Source organism: Aedes albopictus, chromosome 2 (genome assembly GCF_035046485.1).
Source record: "Aedes albopictus strain Foshan chromosome 2, AalbF5, whole genome shotgun sequence".
In the NCBI taxonomy this organism is placed as follows: Eukaryota; Metazoa; Arthropoda; class Insecta; order Diptera; family Culicidae; genus Aedes; species Aedes albopictus.
The window spans coordinates 221,637,677-221,662,964 of NC_085137.1; the positions used below are offsets into that span (position 1 = coordinate 221,637,677).

The following is a 25,288-nucleotide window of genomic DNA, read 5'->3' on the forward strand; positions in this document are numbered from 1 at the left end:
CCAAAATTGAGTTCTTTTGACGCAATTCCATGATTCGGCCCAATAAGCCAAAATTTGAGTAAATCGAACTCACGCTGGGTAGATTGCCTTTACCCCCAGCTAAAAAATATACTCAAGAGTAGATAAATTCAACCTAAGACCCCCCTCATTCAACTCAATTTTGAGGAAACCGACATTTACCCAAAATTGGCTTATTGGGGTCAAGGATTAGTTAGAAGGATTGGTTAGATGCATCTCTGTTTGTTTTTGACAACATCGGTGAGCCAGAGAGGGAAAACAACCTAATTTTGGGTAAAATCGACCCAAATATTAGGTAGTTTGAATTTTCCGTGTAGGAATTGGGTCGACCAAATTTTAAGATGAAAGCGGTAATATAATCTATTTTCTATTAGCTTTCAACTGCCGAACAATAGGACATCTAGGAAAAAAGTTACTAACACGTTCGCTTCATATGCGGATGGTCATGGGTTTGATTCCCAGCCCCGGCACTTGCAATTTTTCGTCAGTTGCTTTTCCCCCGAGAGCAACTGACACTGACCCTCTTCTGAGCCTCATGGATCAAACGAACCCGGATACCTGGACATCGGCGAACTGCTACTCATAATGGACCCCCAATCGGACTGGAAAGGAACAACGGCCATCCATCATCATCCTTGTGCTCATCATTCTACTAGGTATAAAGTAGAAAAAGTGAAAGCAGCAGAAAGGCAAACCAGTTCGATAAAGTAGAATAGAATCTAGGCGCTATACAAAATGTAAGTGCAGCTGTCAATTGAAATTGCTCACGTAGTGCCCCAGTGGACAATAGAGCTGTAAATTAGGTTAAGTGAATAAGAATAAAAAAAAATTGTTCCGGTATTCCTGTGGCTGTTTTTTTTTCGATATCTCCAATAGTTCCTCCGGGAGCTCTTGTCGACATTCCTCCAGGAATTTTTGTTTCTCTGAATACCTCTGACGCTACGAGATTGCTTGTAAGACATTCTCGTAGATATGACTTAGGCCTGCTGGAATCTTGCGAGCAACTCCAGGCTGAACAGTCGGAAAAATCTCGCATGGTATTTCGGGCGAAATCTGAGACATCTCGGAAACATTTTTGTGCGTAATCCCGAGTGAAAATAGTAGGAAAATTCCTGGAAGATCTTCGAAAGCTTTTAAGGGGAAATACGGAAGAAAAGTCTCTTAAAAACCTTCAGCAGAAGTCTCGGAAAATCCCGGAAGAAACTTTTTGAAACTATTCTGAAAAATTACTAAGAGAAATCCCTGGAGATTTTTCCAATATATCCTAGTAAACTCCGTACCATCTACGGCCGATCAATCAATTTTCATTTTCAGATTTCATCAGGATTCCTTCTCATATTAATCCGGGTATTTCTTTTGATGAATTTTGTACGTTATCCCAGAAGATGCAACCCGGGGGAAATAATGGAAGTAAATTCTGAACAAAAAACCTTGAGAAACACCCGGAAATGCTAATGGAATATTACCAACCGTTTTAAGGGATCATAAGGAACTTTTGGCGAGTTTTCGGCCCGCATGTAAATTTTAACACAATTCCTTTGAGTTAAGCCGACGTTTCGAACATTAATTTATTCATCGTCAGGCAATACTACAATTTTCGTACACAGTTAAACAGACTTCATGCGTTCGGTAATGGAATTCACCGAAATCGATCGGTAATATGTGAGTTCACCGAAGTTTCAGTAATCGACCAGTTTTTGACAGCTCATTACGTCAAAAATTGCTGAATTTCGGTAAACTTCCTGGTGCATGTCAGAAAAATTACCGAAAAGTCTGTAAAGCGTCGAAATCACCGAATTCAGTAAATTATTTTACCAAAACTTCGGTAACGGACGAACTATGTTACCGAAATCGGTAACTTTGACAGCTGGCAGTATTGAATCATCGTGTTTGCGTTTTCTTGTGCTGCAGTGAACATCAGTCATCAGTTTTCAGAAGATTTCGTGTATTATTTCACTTCATTCTTCGGAAAAAGGTAAGTAAAACGTGAGTTATTATAATTAACAATAAAAAATTGTAGCTGTTTGCTTCCGATATCCTCTTGCGGTACGTCGTCATCATCACTTTTGAAGTTGGGCGATTGTCGTCGATGGATCCATCTCCACCTTCAATCTCTGCACGTAGATGCAACACCATCTTCCACGGTTGGCCTGATTCGCGATCCAACACTTCAATCTAATTAGTTGTTATTGCCATTGACTTTGTACAATAAATTTCTATGATTCTTGAGCTTAGTGAAGTTGCTGATTTATTTTGTGATTGTTTTAGAATTGAATATCAGGAAAGCAATATTCATGGACTAAATTACAGTTTCTTCGGTAAACGATTACCGAAAGATCAGTAAATTTGACAGCTGTGCTCCAGGTTGTTATTTACAGATCGTTCGGTAAATTTTCAGTTTACCGAACGCGTTACCGAAAGATCAGCTGTTGAGATTTCGGTAAATAATTTACCGAAGTCGGTAATCTGTGCTAAGTGTGTACATTGAAGTTATTGTTATATCATATTCAAGTCATTAATGACCTTCACCAATAAATTGTTTCAATGTCTTCTTCTTTATGGTTCGACGTTCGCATTGGAACTTGACCTGCCTATCTTCAACTTAGTGTTCTTAGACCAAGCCCACTCATGGGCTCAATCAAGCGTGTTAACATTAAGTAGAGCCCCGAACAAAGAAGCGAACCGCACCGGTCGCTGCTAAGTAGGGCTCGAAAGCGAAAAGTTTACGTACGGTTCGTAGCAGGGCTTAGAATATAGAGACACGCAAAGTACGGTCTCTATCCGTAGGCTCGTGCGCTCTCTCGCGTTTAGCTCTCTGGGTAGTGTAAAGAGGAGACGAAAGAACATGAGTATGGATTTGTTGCCAGGTATATCGTTTCTAGAAAATGATTTTCTTGTATTGTATAGGTAGGAATTTATTGTAGTTTGCATCAAACATTTATAATTTTTTTTTACTTGCTTTGAAATTTTCAACCAAATAATGTCATAAATCGTTACACGAATAACACAACAAATTGTCTGACATACAATTGTGATAAAGTGACAATACAAACGCAGAAAAATAATAGGTTTAAATTGACAAGCTTTGCTTAAGTATGTTATGAATAAAGTTTTCCCTTCTTCGACAATTTTAGGATCATGCATAACGAAAATGTATTGATTTTCTCTTTAAAATAGTAACGATTGTTCATAATCGCACTTTTAGTTTTTTATTCGGCCGATCGTTTCGAAACTAATATATGAAGAAATGTATAGTGATTCAGTGAGTTTTGCTGTTTTAACACGTACATGTTTGAGCCGGGTTTTCTACGCAGCAAGTAAAGCTTAGTTTCGCACATTTAGAAAAATGTCCAAATAAATAACTCGCGAAGTTCGTTCCGACAAGTTTCAAAATTATCGTCATCCGACGCAGATTCCGGTGAGAAGATGTGCGTATTTTCTAACCCGAAAAGAAACTATTTGACGGTAATAAGTGACCACAAGGTTTTCTTTCTTCACTTTCCGGGCTGAGATCATCCGCTTTGAAAGCCTCGCGTTTCGGTTTGTCGTGTATATTTCAAAAAGGCAAAAGAGTTTTGGTTTGATTGCTGTTTTTGAAAATGGTGGTCGTCAGTGGGTGGTTTATTAAATATAAATTTAAAAATATAAATTAAATAAACGAGACATTAGGAAGAAAGTGTGCGAAATTGGTAACTTCACCGTCCACGCATGCTTCCTCCCCTGTAAATTCGAGAAGTACCTTGCCGAAATAAAATATTCTGTACTCCAAGTATTTCGAAGAATCATCTTTGCGCGTAAATACAACGCAGTAGACCAGGTCGCTTTGATGCATGTGTCATGTCTCTGATATGCTGCAAGCATCAGTATTGACAAGAAAAGTAACACGGTTGCTTTCCAGTGTGATTCCGCGTATGTATGAGATTACATAAGAGTAGTTACGATTTTTCAAAGATGCATTGACTGTACCTAACTCAACTCAGATATCATAGAAACACTACAGTTATTTCTTTTTGTAAAACTAAATCATACCGATAAAAATCTTAAAAAATGTAGTCGAGCTGCAAAGTTTCACCAATTAAAATAGGCGGTGTGCAGGACTGCCATATTGTAGGTTCCTCGTTATAGAAAAAGCAAGGCGTTGGATATTAAAATACAACAATTGTTGTATGAAGTGCCAAAAAGGAGAGTGGGCTCATTATGTACTTTGACAAATACGCAGTCTACTTCAAGCGAATCTGCTTCCAACAAAATATTTAAATACCAGCATCCAAAAGATCGCAATATATATTGAGATTTGCGAGTGATGCTTTGTAACTAAAAGGTTGTGACTGAGTATAGAATTAGCTGATGTTAAAATACACGTTAATGAAAAAAGGTTGCGCAAACTTATCGCAGACTGTTAGAAGACAGCTTCTATTATGACCAGGATTCAAGACTCTTGACCTACGCGAAGTTGTAAAGGAGACAACTACGTTATAAATGTGTTGGAAATGCAAGGGATGTAATTATTCAATAAACCGAATTATTAAAAAAGATGCTCATAATCTCAAATTCAGATAAATTTCTTGCGAGAAAGGTAACATGAATATTGAAAAGATGGATATTATTTTAGATAAAAATTATCATACAGTAAGCAACAAACATATAATTAAAAAAAAAAAAGATTGCTTGAATTCCGGGATTAAATACAATCATAAATTATTGAGAAAATGATATCTTTAAACGCACCAAAACTGGTACAAATCTCCAAGGGAATTATTTATTTGTATTAAATTTTTACTAACAGTTTTCAGTCTTATCCAAAACCCCATCTTTCATAATATGAGCACAAATTATTATACTGAATAAGATTTGCAATAACCCCATAGAAATACACAAAATATTACGATGATTTACAGAAGTGCAAAAAACCGATGGTACGGAGAGAATAGAGACCACCGGTGCGCAAAGGCGACCTATCATTATTTTACTCACATGGAAACGAACGACCGGTGTGAAAATGGGTTGATAACGAAATTAAAAATCGTTAACGACGTGCTGTTGCGTGTGTAGTATTAAGCCCACGGGTGGGCTTGGTCTTAGAGCACCTTCACAGTTATTAATTGATGGGCTTTATTTGCCTGCCATTGCATGAATTTGTACATTGTGTGGCAAGTACAATAATACACAATGTCCAGGAAGTCGAGCAAATTTTCCAGGGAGTCGAGCAAAACGGGAATCGAACCCGCCGTCTTTGGATTTGCGATCCATAGCCTTAACCATTAGACTAACTGGAGACACAATGTGCCTAATATTGTGGCAAGCGATTTATTTTTAATTTAAAAGAGAGAAACGATAGTTTTCATATTTGTCCAAGCTAATTTGGATAGGAAGCTATCGATGCAGGGTCATTAGGCCGAAGGTCATTAGACCGAATGGTCATTAGGCCGAATGGTTATCAGGATGAATTGCCATTCAGCTTTTATGAAACTGGAAACGAATTTGTTGTGCTTACTTGTTTCAACAATTATTGAAAAAAACTATTTTAACAATGAAACTAGAAAGAATTGCTTTCCCATACAAATTTCAATTGCAATACGCAAAGTGTAGACGCAACCGATCGTGCTTAAATTTTGCACACATACTCAGGACCCAAATTGGAATCAAAAAAGCTTTGATTTGAGAAAACGGTTCCGGACGAGCAACTACAGAAAGCGCAAAGTCTTTGGAGGATCTCTAGTACAAATCCCAGGAATGCATCCCTATAGAAGCTCTTGGAGAAATCAAGAGAAGAATTCCGGAGAAATCTCGAACGGTACCGCGATAAAATTGTACAAGATGAATCCCGAGAGGAACTCTAGCAGACATTCCGTGACAAAATCTGAGAAATATCCTGAGAGAAACTTCTATAGAGATGTCGGAATGAATCCTGAGAGAAACCCCATGAACATTTCTTTAAGAAAACGTATTAGGAACTTCGAGAAAATCTCGCGAGGGACTCTGGGAGCAATGCAGAGAAAACCTCGGAAGAATTCTCGAAAGCCATTCTGCAGGATCCCCATTAAAAACCGCAGGAGAATTCAGTAATCCTGGAAAATTATCAAGGCGGGATTCCTCTTCGAAAAAAAATGTTAGAATCTTGGTAAAATGCCGGTTGAAATACGCAAGAACTTCCGAGATTAATTCAAGAAGGAATTGTAAATACTGTGAAAAAAGAAATACCTGTGTGAAATTCTGAAAGGCATTCCAAGAGGTATTTTTGAAGAAGTTCCTTGGAAAATTTCTGGATGTATTTAAACTTCCAGATTTATTCGCGTCTACGTGGAATTTACAGCTTTTCATCGAAATCATTGGCGTACTACATATTCAAAGCTCGTGTTCGAAAGAAGTACTACACTACATATTCTTGAATATTTTATTCATACCAACAATGTAATAAACTCTACAAGAAGTAAAATTCGCTACTTTCTAATTTATACGTCCCTCCACGAGTAACGTGTAGAACTGTAAATATATTTTTGAAATTATGAAATACTTTAAAAGAAAGATCTTCTAAATTTTTATGAATCAACTACAAATTCCTAGTACATACTCGGTTCCGATAAGCGCAATAACGCACAGAAGATTTAAAAAAATGGTTGTTTTAAAATAGGGTAAGAAATCAAACTTTGAACTAGTCAAATTGTAATCTTAATTTGAACCATTTTGTAATTCATTAAAACGACGTACTTTTTAGGCAAATATTGTCCCGAAAAAGATGTTAAACAGCTTTCCGTATTATAACCTGATAACATGGACTTTAAAAGCATTGAAAAAAGCGTTTTTGTCATGGAAAACAGGCAATTGAAAAATCACAGCGATTTCACCCATTTCCCCCCAGAGAAAGCACATTTTCGGTGCACTCGTTCAGCTCATGCATTGTATCACATGCAATATGTGAACACGTCAAATGAAAGCTTATTTATCGTAGAATCGACCAACCGAATAATTTTCCGCATTATTTGACATAAAATTATCAAATTTAAGTAATTCTTCATGGCTGAACGGGCTCGTTTAGAAGTTAACCATCAATGTTAACTTCTTCTCCGGATCAGCCTAGATAGCTGTGTAGTGTCGGTAGCGGTTGTCTCAACTGGCTAAGAATAACACTACGGACCACCTGTTCCGGGGGTGAAAGTCCACTAGACAGGGAACCCCAATCCAAGGTGTCAGGCGACCCGTGCTGATGGATGAATGGTTGAGGGGGTTTTAAATATGCTCGATCTTTTACGGAGCCTGTAACGTAGGTAGATCGCCTTTATGTGTTGCGTTACGGATCAAGATCTACCAAACCGAACCCTAGTGACATCCGTTTTGTCAAGTTGGGGTAATGTGTTTTAGTAATAAGGATGCATAGTACAAAGTCCTTGTTACTGGTGACAGTTTCTAAAATTGCATTTATTCTGCCTTGCTGATAGTTAGAGAATCGGACTTTGCCCACCCGAGACTACACTTCATGTTAGGATAAAGTGACCAGATATATTTTTCTCAAATGCGGGACAACATGTTAATCATTAAAACTTACGTAAGTTTTTTCCAGTAAGGACTAAATTTGGGGCTGGTTTTCGATGTCTAATATAACATTTTTTTTTTAATTTAATACTTACATTTCGTAAACAGCAACGAAGAATGCAGCCATATACAACAGTGATATCGCGAGAAAGCGGCGCAGCCGAAAATTTTTTTAGTCGGAAAGGGTTTTAATCTAAAAATTTGTTCCACAAATTTGGGTTCTTAGAGAGACATAGCCCGAAATTCCCTCCCTCTGGCTACAAAGAAATAATGAAAAAAGACAATGTACAAAACCAACAATTGGAGTACCTGTTCCATATTTATTGCGACTCAGAATATTTAAAATATTTTTTTACAAATACTATTCATAAATATCGTAGCAGTTGTGTATTTCCAATAATTCCAGTACACCTTTTGCACAGCCTTTTGATGTCTTCTCAGGAGTAAATGTTGCAACATTACGCGGGATCCCAACAACATTGCACCAATTTTTAAAAAAATCCCAAAAATATCATAAGTTTCAGATTTTTCAAAATTCCCATAACAATGCTTATGATCAGGCAGGAAGGACTTTGAAATGACGAAAACTCTAAAAAATATATTAAACAAATTGCAATGGGAATGATTTTTTACATGGAAAATCAAAAAAGCATAATTGTATATTATCTTAAGCAGAATTCTATAAATCAACTTCTTTTTTCAATCAGCTGAAAGATAGAAGTTTATTTTAAAAATGAATTGCCTAATTGTTTAAATCCGGGACGTTTCCGGGACGCTTGTAAATGCGGGACAGGCTGCTTGAATCCGGGACTGTCCCGCACAATCCGGGACGTCTGGTCACTTTATGTTAGGAAAACAAACATGCTTTACGTATCTAAATGCGTACCAACCTATCAAGGACTGTTAAGTTCTGGTAATTCAAGGACTCACGTGCATTCTTATTGTAGAACACATTCTTTAATTTGACAGAGTTTTGCAAGTAGCCTAAAGTCCCGGGTTTTTCTTTGTTGTCCTGGGACTAAACTAGAAGCAAGACATGGATGGGGCTAGAGTTTCGATGCATGGATAAATATCAGTACCACCGTTTTGTTTTTCTCGGGATTCAAATAGATTGTGTTTGATTAGGGGCGCTCTTTCACTGGGATTTAAATCTCTATGATAACGGGACCTTTTTATCGCAATCTATTTCTTGCACCTCTGGGATAACAAAACAGGAACTGTACAGAAATCGATGCTTCCTTGCCTCTCAATGACAATGGAGTAGTACGACATGCACTAAATACTAAGGATACGGGTAATGCCACAAAAGATCTAAATACTGGTCGCAGTGGCTCACCCGAACAGGAAAAAAAAAGTAATTCTTACTTGGAGAATGTTATCTTAAGTTGAACCATTTGTAATCTAAATTTGAACTAGTAAACGGGGGCGAGCTTCCAGTGTTGGCCGGCAAACTGCGCTAGTGGTTGTTTTGTTTACTCTTGGGGGATGAAAAATTCCAAATTTAGGTTCCAAGTTCCTGAAGAGTTTAGATAGAACATTCTTAGTTTAAATTCCACTGTCTAATGAAAAATAGTTATGGAAATTAGCAGATCCATGTGTTTTTCTATTGTTCAGCACAAAATTGGCTGTTGTGGGAGGTGCTCGAGCTGCTGCCGCCAGTAGTTCAAATTAAGATTAAAATTGGTTCAAATTATGATTACGATGGTTCAAATTAAGATTAAAATCATTGTTGACGAATAATTGAATTTTTCAATGAAATTCGGTGCAAATACAAACTTTTTGCCACTTAACAGAAAGCTTATACCCGTGGCTTTCATGTACATAAGATTTTGCCGTAGTAATTTATTTCCATGTGGGAGAAAACATCACTCAAAATTTGCGCTACTTCGGAAAGCCGCAATTTGGTTCAACTTTTGATTACCTACCCTACTAAAGTTGACAGCATTATGTAATCCAATACGATAACCAGTGAATTACTGTGGTGGGAATAATTCCATTGACATTGTTAAATTCCAATGTTTCCACTGTTGAAAATTTCTAATGCCGTTTTTCTTTTTTAACCTGGGTTGGAACTGGATTGGCGGAAAATGTGTAAACAAACAACGTCAAACATACTTTAGTACAAGCGAAACCGAAGTCGGGCTGGGGTTGAAACTGTGATCTGATCCAGTTCCAACCCAGGTTGGAACTGGATAATAAAGAAAAACGACATAACTGTTTGCATTATTCTTCTCCCATCTTTCGCAGTTCCGAAGATGCCAGCAGATCGTCAACGTCGGAGATTACAGAAACCCGTAGCAGAAACAGCCGGAAGCGGAAATACACTTCGGACGATGCGGTAAGTCCTTGTTGCGGTCCCTTTTCTTGGCGTCAATCGAATCCAAATTGCTACAAACAACCGACAGAGCTCACGTTTCCCATTTGATCCAGGATTATTCCTCGGGTGGATGGGTGCGAGGACACCAAATGGGAAGGGAAATCCGTTACACCACAACACTGCATCCTTGCGAGTCCTTGCTTGCGCCTTGCACGACAGAAGGATGTGCGTAAGAAAAAAGAATACAAAATTACCGATGCCCAACCGAAAAGTGCAGATGTTGCGCTAGTTAAAGAGCCTATACTTACTGATGGGCGATGTAACAGTTTCCAGTTTGCGTCGCGGGGTGAATAATTTTGGAGAAGTTGTTCCTAGGTATATGCAACACACACCATATCCACGTGGAATAATTTACCCTTCAAGTATAGGTATTTGTATTAAGTGGACTGACTCCAATCGGTAGTGGTGAAGAAGTTTTCGTTTTCGCCACTCATACCTACGATTCGTCGATCTTTGCGAATCACTGAACTTGAACTATAGCTTGTTGTTGCTTCGTAAAGTTTGGCGATTCCAGCCGTCTAAATTGAAGCGAGTGTCCATGACTTAGATTTTATGTGGCACGAGGTGGTAGCATTTGCGCGGGTTAAAAAGTTCCATTCAGAGACCTATCTATCAAAAATGGTTTGTTTGATTTTGGGACAGATAACGAACAGAGCTGTACGAGCACTATATCATAGGTAATCAATCCCGGAATTGATGTTGAATCGCTTCAACCTGCATGTAAATCAGGAATTTATTTGCTGTTCCCATGTCGTCTATCTCAATGTAAGCCGGTGTATAGGAGGAAGAAGCGTCGCTCAGCTGAAATTTGGCGGTCTTTACCGTAGCGTTTAGAGATTGATGAAAGCCACTTTTATGAATATAATGTACTAACTATACAGTCAGGTTTTTTTTTACGCGGGGGATACATACCGCGTAAAAAAAAACCGCGTAAAAATAAACCGCGTTAATTCAAAAATCCGCGTAAAAATAAACCGCGTTAATTCAAAAATCCGCGTAAAAATAAACCGCGTTAATTCAAAAATCCGCGTAAATGAAAACCATGTTTTATAACTTTTAACTCAATAATTTCCTTCTTGATTTTATATTAAAAAATGAACTCAACGAATTATTTTAAGACAACATTTTAGGATTTTTGCCTGTCACTCACAATTTCTACAAGTTACACAAACTCCCAAGGTATTGTTTAAAGGTTTAAAGCTTTTACCATCATTGATGACGTCAAACCTGACATCAACCTATCATTCACCTATTTTTATTTTGGTCACCAAACCCAACATGGACCCAATACTTGTTCGATGTTGGTCCAACAGTGGCCCAACATTCGATACAAATTGACCCGACTTTGACCCGACATTCGATATTTTTTCAGTCTGGCGGAATTTTGCAGGGTTTTCTCGTGTTTCGTGCCAAGCTACTCATTTTAGTGACAATGTATTCAATTGACAATGATTCGCTTCTCATTTGGCAGGTGCTCTGTTTGAATGAAATCGTTTTGAACATTAATAGAAGGAAAGATGACTAAAGCGATTTCAGGCCGAACATGTCTAAAGGTCCTATCTGCAGAAGAGCGGCTCTCTTTGGTTTCCCTCTCTTTCGTTAATATCTCAGCTGTTTATTTGTATTATGATTGTCTCCTGGCATTGAACGATGGTCAAAGCAATCGTCTTTTGATTTGTACTGCAAAAGTAGTTGAAAAGTGCACCATTACATTGCAATTATTGAAAGAGATAGTGAACAAAGAGAGCCTCTCAAATGCAGATAGGACCTATTGAAATGTTTGGCCTGATTTGTTGGTTAGTGTTCGAATGAATGAGATGAAGTTTTGCAACACTGGTTTAAACCGGTTCGTTGTAAAGGCTCCATCTCACAATTGTCGCATAACTATCGAAGTACAGACAGTAAATCATGTTCACTTAACCTTCCGTAACTCGCGCGGTTGCCCACCACCGTCAGCACCAGAAGACTTTCTTAGAAGAATTCTTAGAAAATTTTGGGATATTCCAGGTAATCCTAAGTGTTCTGGAACTCAGTTTTTAAAGTAGCCATAGACAGTTTTTTCTCAAGATAAAAAATAGTAACTATATATAATTAGACAGGGTTTAAATCAATAATTATTCCAAAATAGTTTGAAAATATTCCACATCAGCCAATTGAACAGCCAGAAATGGACATAATAGACATAATAGATATAATTATCTGATAAATAGATACAATAATAGATATAATAATAATCTCTGCACATTACAAATCGTAGATTTGTACAATGAAAAAAGTTCATGTATCTCAATCATCTCAAGAATGGATTGGATGTCCTTAGACATCTCAACAGATCTGATGCTGTCTATTAAACTTTGAGATGTTCAGTAAGTCATGAAAGATTACAAGTCGTAGTTTTATATTATGAATGAAGTTACCGGTACACCCGTAGACTTTAGGTTCTAAACTCCAGAATAGTTTGGATGACCTAGGATATCCCGACTGATCTGAAACTGTCTATTGAACTTTAAAAAGACTTACTGGGCATAATAGATTACAAATCATTGATTTGTATAATGCAAGAAGTTACCGTTACAGACGTAGACTTTAGGATCTAAACTCAAGAACAGTTTGGATGTCCTTGGATATCCAAAAAATTACTCTGCATCATATTCTACCTTTTTAACTCTGTTGAGCACCAAAACTACAGAAATATGTAGAAAAACTCTATAATAATGTTTGGAAAAATTCCGGCTTTAAATTAAAAATACACGTAAATGAAAACCGCGTAAATTTGAAAATCCGCGTAAAAATAAACCGCGTTAATTCAAAAATCCGCGTAAAAAAAACCGCGTTAATTCAAAAATCCGCGTAAAAAAAACCGCGTTAATTCAAAAATCCGCGTAAAAAAAACCTCGTAAATGAAAACCGCGTAAAAAAAAACCGCGTAAAAAAAAACCTGACTGTACCTAACAGCAATAATAGGGAAGAAGACGTTGGTTTATGGCGAGGCTTTCCCTCCAGATTTTTTTTTCTCCCGTTGCGGTGCTTTGCTCAATCTTTCTCCCTGTATCCGTGCTGTAGTAGCTCGCCTTTGGTAGTTTTAAAAGGCTAACAGCAGGCAAGGAGCACTGTCAGTGGGACTGGAAAGAACATAAATAGGTAGGAGAGGAGGTCAAAATTACCAGGCGGAGGCGACGAGGACGAGGACGTGTGAGCTCTGGATTTCTTCTGGACTCTCAGCAGGAAATTTAAAACATAATGGAACGATGAAGGTACAGTCAGGTTTTTTTTTACGCGGTTTTTTTTTACGCGGTTTTCATTTACGAGGTTTTTTTTACGCGGATTTTTGAATTAACGCGGTTTTTTTTACGCGGATTTTTGAATTAACGCGGTTTTTTTTACGCGGATTTTTGAATTAACGCGGTTTATTTTTACGCGGATTTTCAAATTTACGCGGTTTTCATTTACGTGTATTTTTAATTTAAAGCCGGAATTTTTCCAAACATTATTATAGAGTTTTTCTACATATTTCTGTAGTTTTGGTGCTCAACAGAGTTAAAAAGGTAGAATATGATGCAGAGTAATTTTTTGGATATCCAAGGACATCCAAACTGTTCTTGAGTTTAGATCCTAAAGTCTACGTCTGTAACGGTAACTTCTTGCATTATACAAATCAATGATTTGTAATCTATTATGCCCAGTAAGTCTTTTTAAAGTTCAATAGACAGTTTCAGATCAGTCGGGATATCCTAGGTCATCCAAACTATTCTGGAGTTTAGAACCTAAAGTCTACGGGTGTACCGGTAACTTCATTCATAATATAAAACTACGACTTGTAATCTTTCATGACTTACTGAACATCTCAAAGTTTAATAGACAGCATCAGATCTGTTGAGATGTCTAAGGACATCCAATCCATTCTTGAGATGATTGAGATACATGAACTTTTTTCATTGTACAAATCTACGATTTGTAATGTGCAGAGATTATTATTATATCTATTATTGTATCTATTTATCAGATAATTATATCTATTATGTCTATTATGTCCATTTCTGGCTGTTCAATTGGCTGATGTGGAATATTTTCAAACTATTTTGGAATAATTATTGATTTAAACCCTGTCTAATTATATATAGTTACTATTTTTTATCTTGAGAAAAAACTGTCTATGGCTACTTTAAAAACTGAGTTCCAGAACACTTAGGATTACCTGGAATATCCCAAAATTTTCTAAGAATTCTTCTAAGAAAGTCTTCTGGTGCTGACGGTGGTGGGCAACCGCGCGAGTTACGGAAGGTTAAGTGAACATGATTTACTGTCTGTACTTCGATAGTTATGCGACAATTGTGAGATGGAGCCTTTACAACGAACCGGTTTAAACCAGTGTTGCAAAACTTCATCTCATTCATTCGAACACTAACCAACAAATCAGGCCAAACATTTCAATAGGTCCTATCTGCATTTGAGAGGCTCTCTTTGTTCACTATCTCTTTCAATAATTGCAATGTAATGGTGCACTTTTCAACTACTTTTGCAGTACAAATCAAAAGACGATTGCTTTGACCATCGTTCAATGCCAGGAGACAATCATAATACAAATAAACAGCTGAGATATTAACGAAAGAGAGGGAAACCAAAGAGAGCCGCTCTTCTGCAGATAGGACCTTTAGACATGTTCGGCCTGAAATCGCTTTAGTCATCTTTCCTTCTATTAATGTTCAAAACGATTTCATTCAAACAGAGCACCTGCCAAATGAGAAGCGAATCATTGTCAATTGAATACATTGTCACTAAAATGAGTAGCTTGGCACGAAACACGAGAAAACCCTGCAAAATTCCGCCAGACTGAAAAAATATCGAATGTCGGGTCAAAGTCGGGTCAATTTGTATCGAATGTTGGGCCACTGTTGGACCAACATCGAACAAGTATTGGGTCCATGTTGGGTTTGGTGACCAAAATAAAAATAGGTGAATGATAGGTTGATGTCAGGTTTGACGTCATCAATGATGGTAAAAGCTTTAAACCTTTAAACAATACCTTGGGAGTTTGTGTAACTTGTAGAAATTGTGAGTGACAGGCAAAAATCCTAAAATGTTGTCTTAAAATAATTCGTTGAGTTCATTTTTTAATATAAAATCAAGAAGGAAATTATTGAGTTAAAAGTTATAAAACATGGTTTTCATTTACGCGGATTTTTGAATTAACGCGGTTTATTTTTACGCGGATTTTTGAATTAACGCGGTTTATTTTTACGCGGATTTTTGAATTAACGCGGTTTATTTTTACGCGGTTTTTTTTTACGCGGTATGTATCCCCCGCGTAAAAAAAAACCTGACTGTACCATCAGAACTTGAGACGAATGAGGAACCAAAATAAAAACGTCGAGAAGGCTCGTTTTGTTGCGAGTTGATGAAGAAGATAGAGAACCGGTATTTTGGATGGCCGAATCGTTTTGTCGGTGGGGATGTTCATGCGTGGAAGTGGAACATCTTTCAGTGATGCTAAATGTTGCCAAAGAAATTCAATAAATTATGAAAAATGCTCGATATTTTTATACTGGCTCCTATGTATTTACCATTGAATAGCGCTTATTAGCAGTATCTATTTTAGTCATAACTAGTGGTGTTATCGAAAATTATTTTAGATTTTTTTTGTTATATTGAACATTCCAAATTGCATCTTCCCTCTATCCTATAGGGTGTTCATCGTTTGTGTGAAAACTTTGCACGATTTTCGAGCTAAAGTGTAGACATACTTGCAAAGGCTGTTATTTAGTTAGTTGACCTTGGTTCAAATTGCGTAGTATTATCTTCAAAACAATGATCTTCCGTAACATCGTCAATTCTGCCTTCTACTTGTAATTTTATTTTGTTTTTGTTGTTTTGTATTGGTTTCAAATTGCATAACTTTGAACTTGCGATAGTAACGTTAAGGCTCTGACGAATAACCTAGACCTAAATCCTTCTAACACACCTTCGATTCTAACGCGTAACACAAGGCACGCGTCCCGGATACCGCCAACACACCCGCTCCTCTCTAAAGGTACATTCCTCGCCACTCATTCGTTTCCTTCTTTCACCCACCATCATTTATTTATAAAAAGCGGTCCCATAGCCAGCCGAATTATTATGTAAAGAGGTCGTTGAATTTGGGTTTTGTCTGCGGTAGTTCCAGTTCTGCGTTCTTGCGCCTTGCGCGAGCGATTTGTTGTTTTATTCGCGTCAATCCACTACACTATCGCGCTATCGCACTTTACCATCGTTCGTCGGCGCGCGCGGGCATCCTGTCTGTCCGCAGTCCGGGATCGTTCCTTTCATCGCCTTCCTTCGTTCGTCGTTCGCCATTCACCGTTTATTTACTTTATTCTTGGTAGTTTAGATTGTGTAGTTCGAATTACAAGCGCACCCATACAGCAGTCAGTCAGGCATCCTGACTAGTCTCAGAGCTATACAATGGGGAAAGATGTGGTAACATAAGCTAAGCACGTATGTAAGGATTAACTGTTGAAATTTGAAATAAGTTGGCAATAATAGCAATTTGACTAGATGAATTTGCTAGTTTTGATCGCATTTTTGCAAATTAACACGTATGAAAATGTTGTTCATTTGAATTACTATATACATTTCTTCGAGAAACAGGCAAACTGTTAAATCCATACTACGTATATTTAAAACAAGCGTAATTTAATGATTATTTCTACAATACTCACGCTTCTCGTTTTGCCGTCGAGAATGTAAACAAATCTCATAAAGTTCAGGCTCCAAGATCGAAATAAACTTCGTACTCTTTCAATTTGTGTACTTAGTGATAAAGTAAGAACAAACACTTCGTACTTATTTAAAAAAAACAGGGCATACCGTAAAACTGCCAAAACAAGCTGATATGTAGTGACCTCACACAGAATGAAAAATAAGTAAAAAATATATCATAGGTTGTTGTACCCTTAGTAGTTCTCAGAGTTTGATTGTTTTTATGGTTGTTCATTTTACCACCTTTTTCCCTATCTACTTGGTTTGCACCTACCAAACTGGTCTATGTACGGGTATTTAGTTTTCAATATTAAAAGAAATTGGCACGAAAGACAGTGAACAACAAATTGACTTTGGTCGTAGTTGTTCGATGCCATTACCTTCGAAAGGATATTATCAAGGGAGTGCGAGCTAGTTCAGATACCCGCTAGCTTTTATGCATTGCTCATTTACACATTTTCCTAAATGCATTTATATAAGTGTAGCAAGCCGTCGCGTCGCGTTAGCATGATTATGAATGTGCTGCTGCATCGGAATGCGGAGGGTTCTCTCCCATGATGTTGTTGTTGTCGTTGCTGTTGCGCGAAAGTGTTGTTGGCTTAAATGCTATGTGCTGCTATGGAAGCGCACAGACCGGCATATGGTCTGCCGGTCGAGGGAGAAAGCTGAAGTTGGCGCGAACCTTGAGGCGTTCCGCAGGAGTTTCCCGCCAAAAAGTGTGCCGTACTCTCCATAGTAGAGCTGCGTAACGACCGCTTACAGAGGGGTTGACGTTTACCGGTTCTATGAGTTGAATGTGAAATATGGCTCATTAGGCTGTTGGCTTTTCTTTCGTGAACTGTAAATCGTCTTACATATTATCTCTTATGATTTTTCCTGGAATTATTATATTATTCTTAACAACTATCTACTGCACGCTGAAACTGCTCAGCACTAAAATGTGTTAGACGTACTCATAAATGCATAATTTCCACACCACTCATAAAATGTGTAAGAGTTACACATTCACAAAATCTGCTAGTACACTATTCTAGATATGAAATGGCTATATTTTTTGGCTCGCCAAGGTCACTAGTAAACCTAGCTAGATTGCCATACAAAAAAAATTGGTAACATTAGCGATTTTGTGGACGCAGGAGCAGATTTTGTTAATGTGTATCTCTTACACATTTTATGAATGGTATGGAAATTATGCTTTCATGAGTAGGTCTTACACATTTTAGTGCTGAGCGGTTTTACTGTGTGGTAGAGCTAAATGCTAGCTCTTATTTAATGATATAGTGTTCCGCTTTTGTTGTGCTGTTTTTGGAACCCATTATTTTTGCTGTCTTTGAAAATTCAATTGTTTACTCTTTAAATACACTCCCGCTCAAAAGTTCGAGGTTGAACATTGTACTTTTTCGAACCCATAATTCCCGCTAACTGGCGGATATCGAACGCAAGTTGGCGGAGATATCCCAAGTAATATTTTGATGACTTATTACTCCTGAAGAGGTTTTACCTTTCGTTTTGGTTCTGTGAAGGTTCTTTGAACCCCTTCTAGCCTATTTCACTATAAAATGTTTCTTGAGATGAGCCTGAAAAATATCATATGATCTGGTCTCTCTGACAATGCATCTGCATTTTGTGTGGCAGACACACAAATAATCCATATGCCTAGTGGGGTATCCAGGCATTGCCTCTGCACAGAAATTTCTCCCGAGGTTTTTCTACGGATTCATCCCACGATACTTCCACAAATCTATTCAGGTTCTCTTCCAGTTATTTCTGTCGGGATTTCTTCCGAGATCCTATCCAGAATTTATCTAGAGGTTTTTTGATGGATTCCGCCCGGAAATCTTCCAGGGATTTCTTTCAGAATTCTTCTAGATTATTTCCAAAATTTCACAGCATTCCTGCAGGGATTCCTCCATAGGTTCTACTCAAAATTCCTTCAAAGATTCTTCTCATATTGAGATGTCTAGATAAATATTCTTGGGAATCCATCAGGAATGTTCTTTCAGGATTCTTCGAAGCATCACTCCTTTCGAAGGGCTTCCCGTGGTACGCCCAGAAATCCCCCTTAAATCTTCCAGATATTTCGTAGGAGATTACTGTATGGATTATTTCCGAATTCTCTTCAATAATTCTTCCCGAACATTCTCCGGAGTTTTTTTTAGAATTCCTGCAAGAGTTAATTCTGTGATTTCATCAGGGATTTTCCCTGATTCTTTCAGAGATTTCTCCAGAATTCTAAATATTTCAAAAATTTCCCCAAAATCCTTTAGGTATTCTTCTTTTTTTCGGGTTCGGGCAGAACTTCCTCCCGGTAGCCCTTCAAGGATGCGCAGTCGAGAATTTTCTTAAGAGAGGTTTTTGAATACTGTGGTGATCCGATTTTGTCAGCTTTTTTAACCGATTTTGTGTCACCCTTTTTTGAGCAAGAAAAATAAAAGTGTGTTTGATTCACCACTGCCATTTTAAAATCAATATAAATTCATTTGATATCTTTTGGCGTCATATAAATAGAAATTACGAAACGATCAAATCTCGCTTAACTTTTGAAAACAGTCAAATATAATTTTATAACTGAATCTCGTTCAAATTTAAAAAAAAAGCAAAATTTGCATATTTTTTCCAGACATGCCTCTATGAATACTTGTGGGCCGTTCATAAACCACGTAGATCGGGGGTCCAGCCATAGACTATGCTCCACACAAATTTTCAACTTCTTGTATGAACGAAAGTCCACGATCCAGGGGAGGGGGAGTCTGGGATGACCAGAATTTGTTCAATGTGGCTGATGAACGGCCCCTTGCTGGGATTGCTTGTTGCTGTTGGCGTTCTTCCAGGAGTTTCTACAAAAATCCTATTCGAAACTCTTTAGGAATTCGTGGTGGGATTCCTCCAGAAATTCTTGCTGCGGTTCAACTAGAAATTTCTGCTGGTGTTCCTCAAGGATTACCTGCGAGAATTTCTCCAGGAATGTTTCCAAAGATTTTCATAAGAATCCCTTCAGATATATCACTCAGAACTTTTCTATGCAATCCTCCTGTGGTGCGTCCAGAGGGTTAGAAGGTGCTTTAGAAACTCTTGCTGGGATTCCTCCAGAAATTCTTGCTGGTATTCTTGCAGGACTTTTCCCAGTAATTTCTACAGGAAATCCTCATCTTGGTCCTCTTGTCCTAGAATGACACCGTGGATACATCCAGGAATTTGTCTAGGATTTTTTTTTCCGAATTTTCTCGTGTTATCCCTTAGGAATTCCTGCTGATATTTCTCCAGAAATTCTACTTGGGATTCTTCAAGAGATTTCTCTGGGTATCCCTCTAGGGATTTGTTTTTGGCTGTATTAACGAGATCTTTAGCCCTAGGTTAGTTCATGTCGGGACCCACCCTCTAACTTGCCTTCCGAAGGAGGAACTCACATTTTGTGAGTTAGTTGCGAGTGGGATTCGATCCCAGGTCCTCGGCGTGATAGTCACGTGTTCAAACCATCCAACCAGGTCCGCTAACCAGGGATTTCTTTGAAAAAAATCTATGGATGTCTTCCATTATTTTTACGCAAATAATCAAACAATTTATCTCAGGGAATTTATTCATGATTCCTATATAAATTTTCATATAGGGTTTCTTCTATGGATTTCTCGGGAATTCGTCTTGGGATTCCAATAGGATTTCCTCGTGGTATTCCTACAGGAATATCTCTTGCTATTGCTTAAGGAATTTCTCTTGTAATTTATTCCGGAATTCCTGCAGAAATTATCCTAGAGTTTCCTGCTGAGAATTCTCCCGAATTTCATGCTAGAACTTCTCAAGTCTTCTCTGCTTGTATTTCTCCAGGAATTGTTTCAACTAGTTCCGCACAACTTTTTTCCGGTGTTCCTCCGTGGATTTCTTCAAGAATTTCAAAGATTCTTCAGGGTCGTGTGTGTGCTTGGTCCAGCATTTACTTTGCTTTCTCGGTGGTGTCGAAAATTCCCGCGCGCTCCAACTCAAGTCGGTCTCGCAAAGTCGTTCGGTCGGGTCGTGTGTGTCTGTTTGGTCGTGCATTTACTTTACTTTCTCGGTGGTGACGAAAATTCCCGCGCGCGAGTGTGATTTGTGTGGCGAAGTGAAGAGGCCGCTTTTTTCATTCGGACCGGCCGCGTCGTCATCGTCGTCAATTTGAATGTGCACATCGTCGTACCCGTATATAGTTGTAGCGGTTCAGTGTGGTTCCGGAGAAGAGGTCAGTTAGTGGAAGATGCTGCAGCACATACGCACTGGACACTTCGAAGGATGTTTATTGGTGAGCTCTTTCCATTTTATCATAATAATAATAATAATAATAATAATAATAATAATAATAATAATAATAATTAATGCTGAAGGATTTATACAATTCTGCTCTGGTTTTTGTGTATTCATCTAACAAATATTGAAAAGTTCGTCACGTCATGTGTCGGCCCCAATGCACATTCAGTTGATAATAAATATGTTTCTTTAATTTTTTGCATTTACACAAAAATTTGAATGGTTTGTCTTCTTCGGTGTCGACATTTGTAATTTTTTAGTCAAAATGAATAAATGTTTTGACTCAATAGTAAAGGTTGCATGAGAGTCCGTCTTGGTTCGTCGTCGCATCGCGTCGTCGTTCTGTGTGCGTGCTTTTAGAGAAAAAAAAAAACTAGTTTTTGTGCGAGTCGGTCGTGTGATGCCAGCAGCGGATGACATTTCAGCCCGTCTTGGTTCGTCGTTGCATCGCGTCGTCGCCCTGTGTGCGTACTCATCTTCGTACGAGGCGGTTTAGTGTGTTTTTGGAGGCAAATGAAGTGCCGTTTTTTTTCATTCGGATCGGGCGCGTTGTCGTCGACAATTTGAATGTGCACATCGTCGTACCCGTGTGTTGTTGTAGCAGTTCAGTGTAATTTCGAGGCCAGTTATTGGAAGATGCTGCAGCTCTGGTTTTTGTGTATTTATCTAACAAATATTGAAAAGTTCGTCACATCATGTGTTGGCGCTAGTTCCAAATGCACATTTAGTTGATAATAAATATTTCCTTTCGTTTTTTGCATGAATACAAAAATTTGAATGGTTCGTCATCTTCGGTGTCGACATTTGTAATATTTTAGTCCAAATGAATAAATGTTTTGACTCAAATAAAGGTTGCATGAATTTCTGGAAAAAGAGAGGGTCGGTAAAAGATAGACGGCGAACCATGCGGTAAGATCTTTCTGATTTATTTATCACGTGTTATTTTGTTAATACTTGTGAATTGATCGCCTTCAGCATTGTCTCGCGCGGAAACGCAAACTACAGATGCGTCGGTGTTTAGCACTGTGTTCTCCTTAGTTGCGAATGAATAACTTATGTAGGGTGAGTTTTGAGGCACAAAAGATCGCGTTCGTCGTCCAAGGTTTAGAAGAGTATTTCTTCGCGAGCGCATTATTAATCGCGAATCAAAACATTACACTCGTTTACCACGACAAAATCCTCAACACATCTCCATTTCCCCTGTCCAAACTCCTAGTGATTTCTCGTAGTAACGCAGAGAATTCCTCGGTTATTGGCCTAAGCGAGAATCATGTCATCACTTCCTTCCCTATCCTCAATTGACCTGCATTCGGACGCGGCCGGCGCTGGTATTGCTTATTGAAAAGTATTGGGATTCCAGCATTTACACAATGAAGAGAAAGCTAATCCCAAGCATCATTTGTTGGTTCTTTGTGTAAATGCAGTTGTCCTTGCAATAACAGAGGAGCAACCGCGGGCGGTCAATCATGCTCATGCTCATGCTCATGCTCAATTTCAAAGATTCTTCAAATATTTGAACAGGTTTTTTTCCAATGATTCAGTAACCTTCCTTTTGCATCACGCTGGGAGCAGCTCGCTGACCTAGTGTACGGTGTGACCTAATGCCAAAGGAGGGGTTGGGAATTACTCCAGAATTTTTTAGATAAATATTTCTCCAGAGATGCCTCCAGAGATTTCTACAGAAATTCATGTAGAGTTTCCTCTCTGTAGTTGCTCGGGTAATTTCTACATGTTTTCTTCCAGGGATTCCTCCGAAAATTCCAACTGGAATTTTATCATGGTTTTTTTCCTGGCATTTTTAAGAGGTTTCTCTAAGGATTCTCTCGCACTGATTAAGAGTTCTTTGCCGCTACTGGCATAACCGCTCCCAGTATAAAGTGTGTGTCATGGACACGCGGCAATAGAATGTTTTCGGCATAGAACAGTTTGAAAATTTAAGCGTGTTATCTAGGGATTCCGTCAAGAATTACTTCATGATTTTCTGCGAGGCCCCTAATGAAAAAGATTATGAAGGAGGAACAGATGATAAAACAAAGAGATGAACGCTTGCGTCTGCTTGGAATCTTTCTAGTACACCATAACATCACCTCCCAGTTTTATATAACTTCTTTTCTATTTGTCAATAGTTATTTTACATGGTTATTTTATATGCTAGCGATATTGGCTTGTTACTGAATTACGGTACCAATAAACTCTCAGGCGTTGGTGACTCACACTGTAGAACTTTTCTGGAATTACTGCGTATGCTACATGAGATATGAATTCAACAATTTGATTGATTGAGAAAGCTTACGTTCAAGAACTGTGGAAATATTCACAGAACACAAAATAAGATGCAGGCCTTGTATTATTAGAGCCGTTATGTTGGGAAGAAGAAGATAAGCAAGACTAAGTGAAAGTATCAGCAAAAAGACTTGTGGTATTATGAACCGTTGGTCTACACAACTTGTAACATCTCAGAAATGGGACTACTACGAAAAGCCAAACACACATAAGGTCGAACATATCGACATGCCGAAAGTAACGAAACGTTGTATCATAAAAGTCTAAATCACGAAAAAATATGTTACCACTAATGTAATATGGGATTATATGCGTGATTTACCACTCATATTCATATGTTCATAGCGAACACTACATAGAACCAGAAACGGTTAAAAAACTGTTCCTCTTCACTGTCATAGTAATCAGCACAAAATCTATCACTTTACGATTGACGTCCACATCATACACCGATACCCTCCATCCATAGATCGCATCACCGACTAAAGGTGACTCCCAGATCTCCCATCCTTTCCCTCTAACCACACGTCTCCACTATACAGGAATGTCTTGCCATTTTGCTGCCAGAAAGAGAAAACGTAATAGAAATTATCAACACCGCTGCTTTTCATGCAAACAGCGAGAGAACATTTCTGTCATGACACATCTGTCCAGCAAAATGGCAAGACATTTTTGTCTAGTGGAGACGTCGGGTAACAAACACACTGTCCTTGCTTGTTATGGGGACGCAGAGTGCTCTCGGTTTATAGCAACAACCACACTTTTTTCCTTTCCTTTCCCAACTGACTGTGAGGAATTATTGATCATAAATATATAAGCTGCTTAACTTGCACTTTGAGAACTTGCACGTTGGGTGCCCCAGTTCTTATTCATTTGGATCTCAGTGCAATTCTCAACAAACATTATTGTTGTACAGCAAATAAATAAGCCGCTTTTAAACTTGATTTTGAAAATTTTGGTTAATAAGCTGTTTTTCAGCTATCATTTTTACTTGGGTTGATTCCAGATCAGATCAATCGCAGAGGAGCAACCATTATTATGGACAGTCAAATATGTCAGGAATTGCTCTAACATTTCTGCTAGAAATTCTTGTAGGAGTTTCTCCAGAACTCCCTCCAAGAGCTCCTGTATATTTTTTGGCGTCTCTGGAACAATTCCTCAAGGCTTTACTCTACGCCAATGATTAGCTGCTCTTCTAAGAAAATCTTCCTGCAATTATTTCAGAAATTATTGTAGAAGTTCTCCCTGGAGTCAATCCGCCAACAAACTCCTGTTAAAGTACTCGAAGGAATTCCCGCAAAGATTACTGAAGGAATGCGTAATTTTTCAATGCTGCGAAACTGTTAGAAAGAAAAAAAAAAAGAGTAAAGATGTTCCTGAAGATTCGTTCTTGAGTGATTTCTAGAAGAGCTCCAGCTGCATAAATAGCTTTGTAGAACTCGTAGCTTCTGAAGAATCTCCTGTGGCAACTTCTCTTGGGAGGCAACTTGTGACTAAGCATGGGACAATTTATAACAAAATCTTCAAACAATTTCAGCGTGAAATGAGCTAAGGCCAAAAAACTTTATTATGTTTTCATTTATGAGCGGAAACATGTTTTGTAAGGCGACATGATAAACATCGACGATACTTCAAAATGTTCTTGCTGTCAATCCAAGTGTCAACCACTGTTTCACAAATTGATTAACATCGTTGACTCGAGACCATGCTAAGTTCAATTACGAATAAGGTGATGCATGTCGCCTTTATCCTTTTCTTCAGAAACCTGAAAACCATCTTTTACCGTTATAGGTTGATTGACAAACAATCACTCACACCTTATTGTCGTCGGTTTTGCATATCATCTGCCCTTTCCCAGCAGGCTCCAACTTTACAATATGTCTAGAAATGCCTATTCAACCAACATTCTATTACCGACTAATAACGATAGGAGGTTTACTGCCAACATATACATCAAGGCAGCTGCCTTTTCGACGTTCGCTCCTCAAAAATGCCGTTACCCATGTGCGCGCTCCTGCACTCTCCACACAGCGCAACGTTGACGAGACGGCGATGTCCTTTTGTTTGTTC

At 38.2% G+C, this 25,288-nt stretch overlaps 1 protein-coding gene across 3 annotated transcripts in view; it reads left to right on the top strand.

Moving 5' to 3' along the window:
* LOC134287925 (G1/S-specific cyclin-E) overlaps positions 1 to 25,288 on the top strand; it is a 43,038-nt gene that overhangs the window by 14,091 nt on the left and 3,659 nt on the right. For all 3 annotated transcript variants that reach the window (XR_009997641.1, XM_062851168.1, XM_062851169.1), the window contains one exon: positions 9,796 to 9,886. Coding sequence is in view for 2 of the 3 variants with exons in the window: in XM_062851168.1 (XP_062707152.1) it covers positions 9,796 to 9,886 (91 nt within the window). In the remaining variant the exon portion in view is untranslated. The remainder of the gene's footprint in view (positions 1 to 9,795; positions 9,887 to 25,288) is intronic.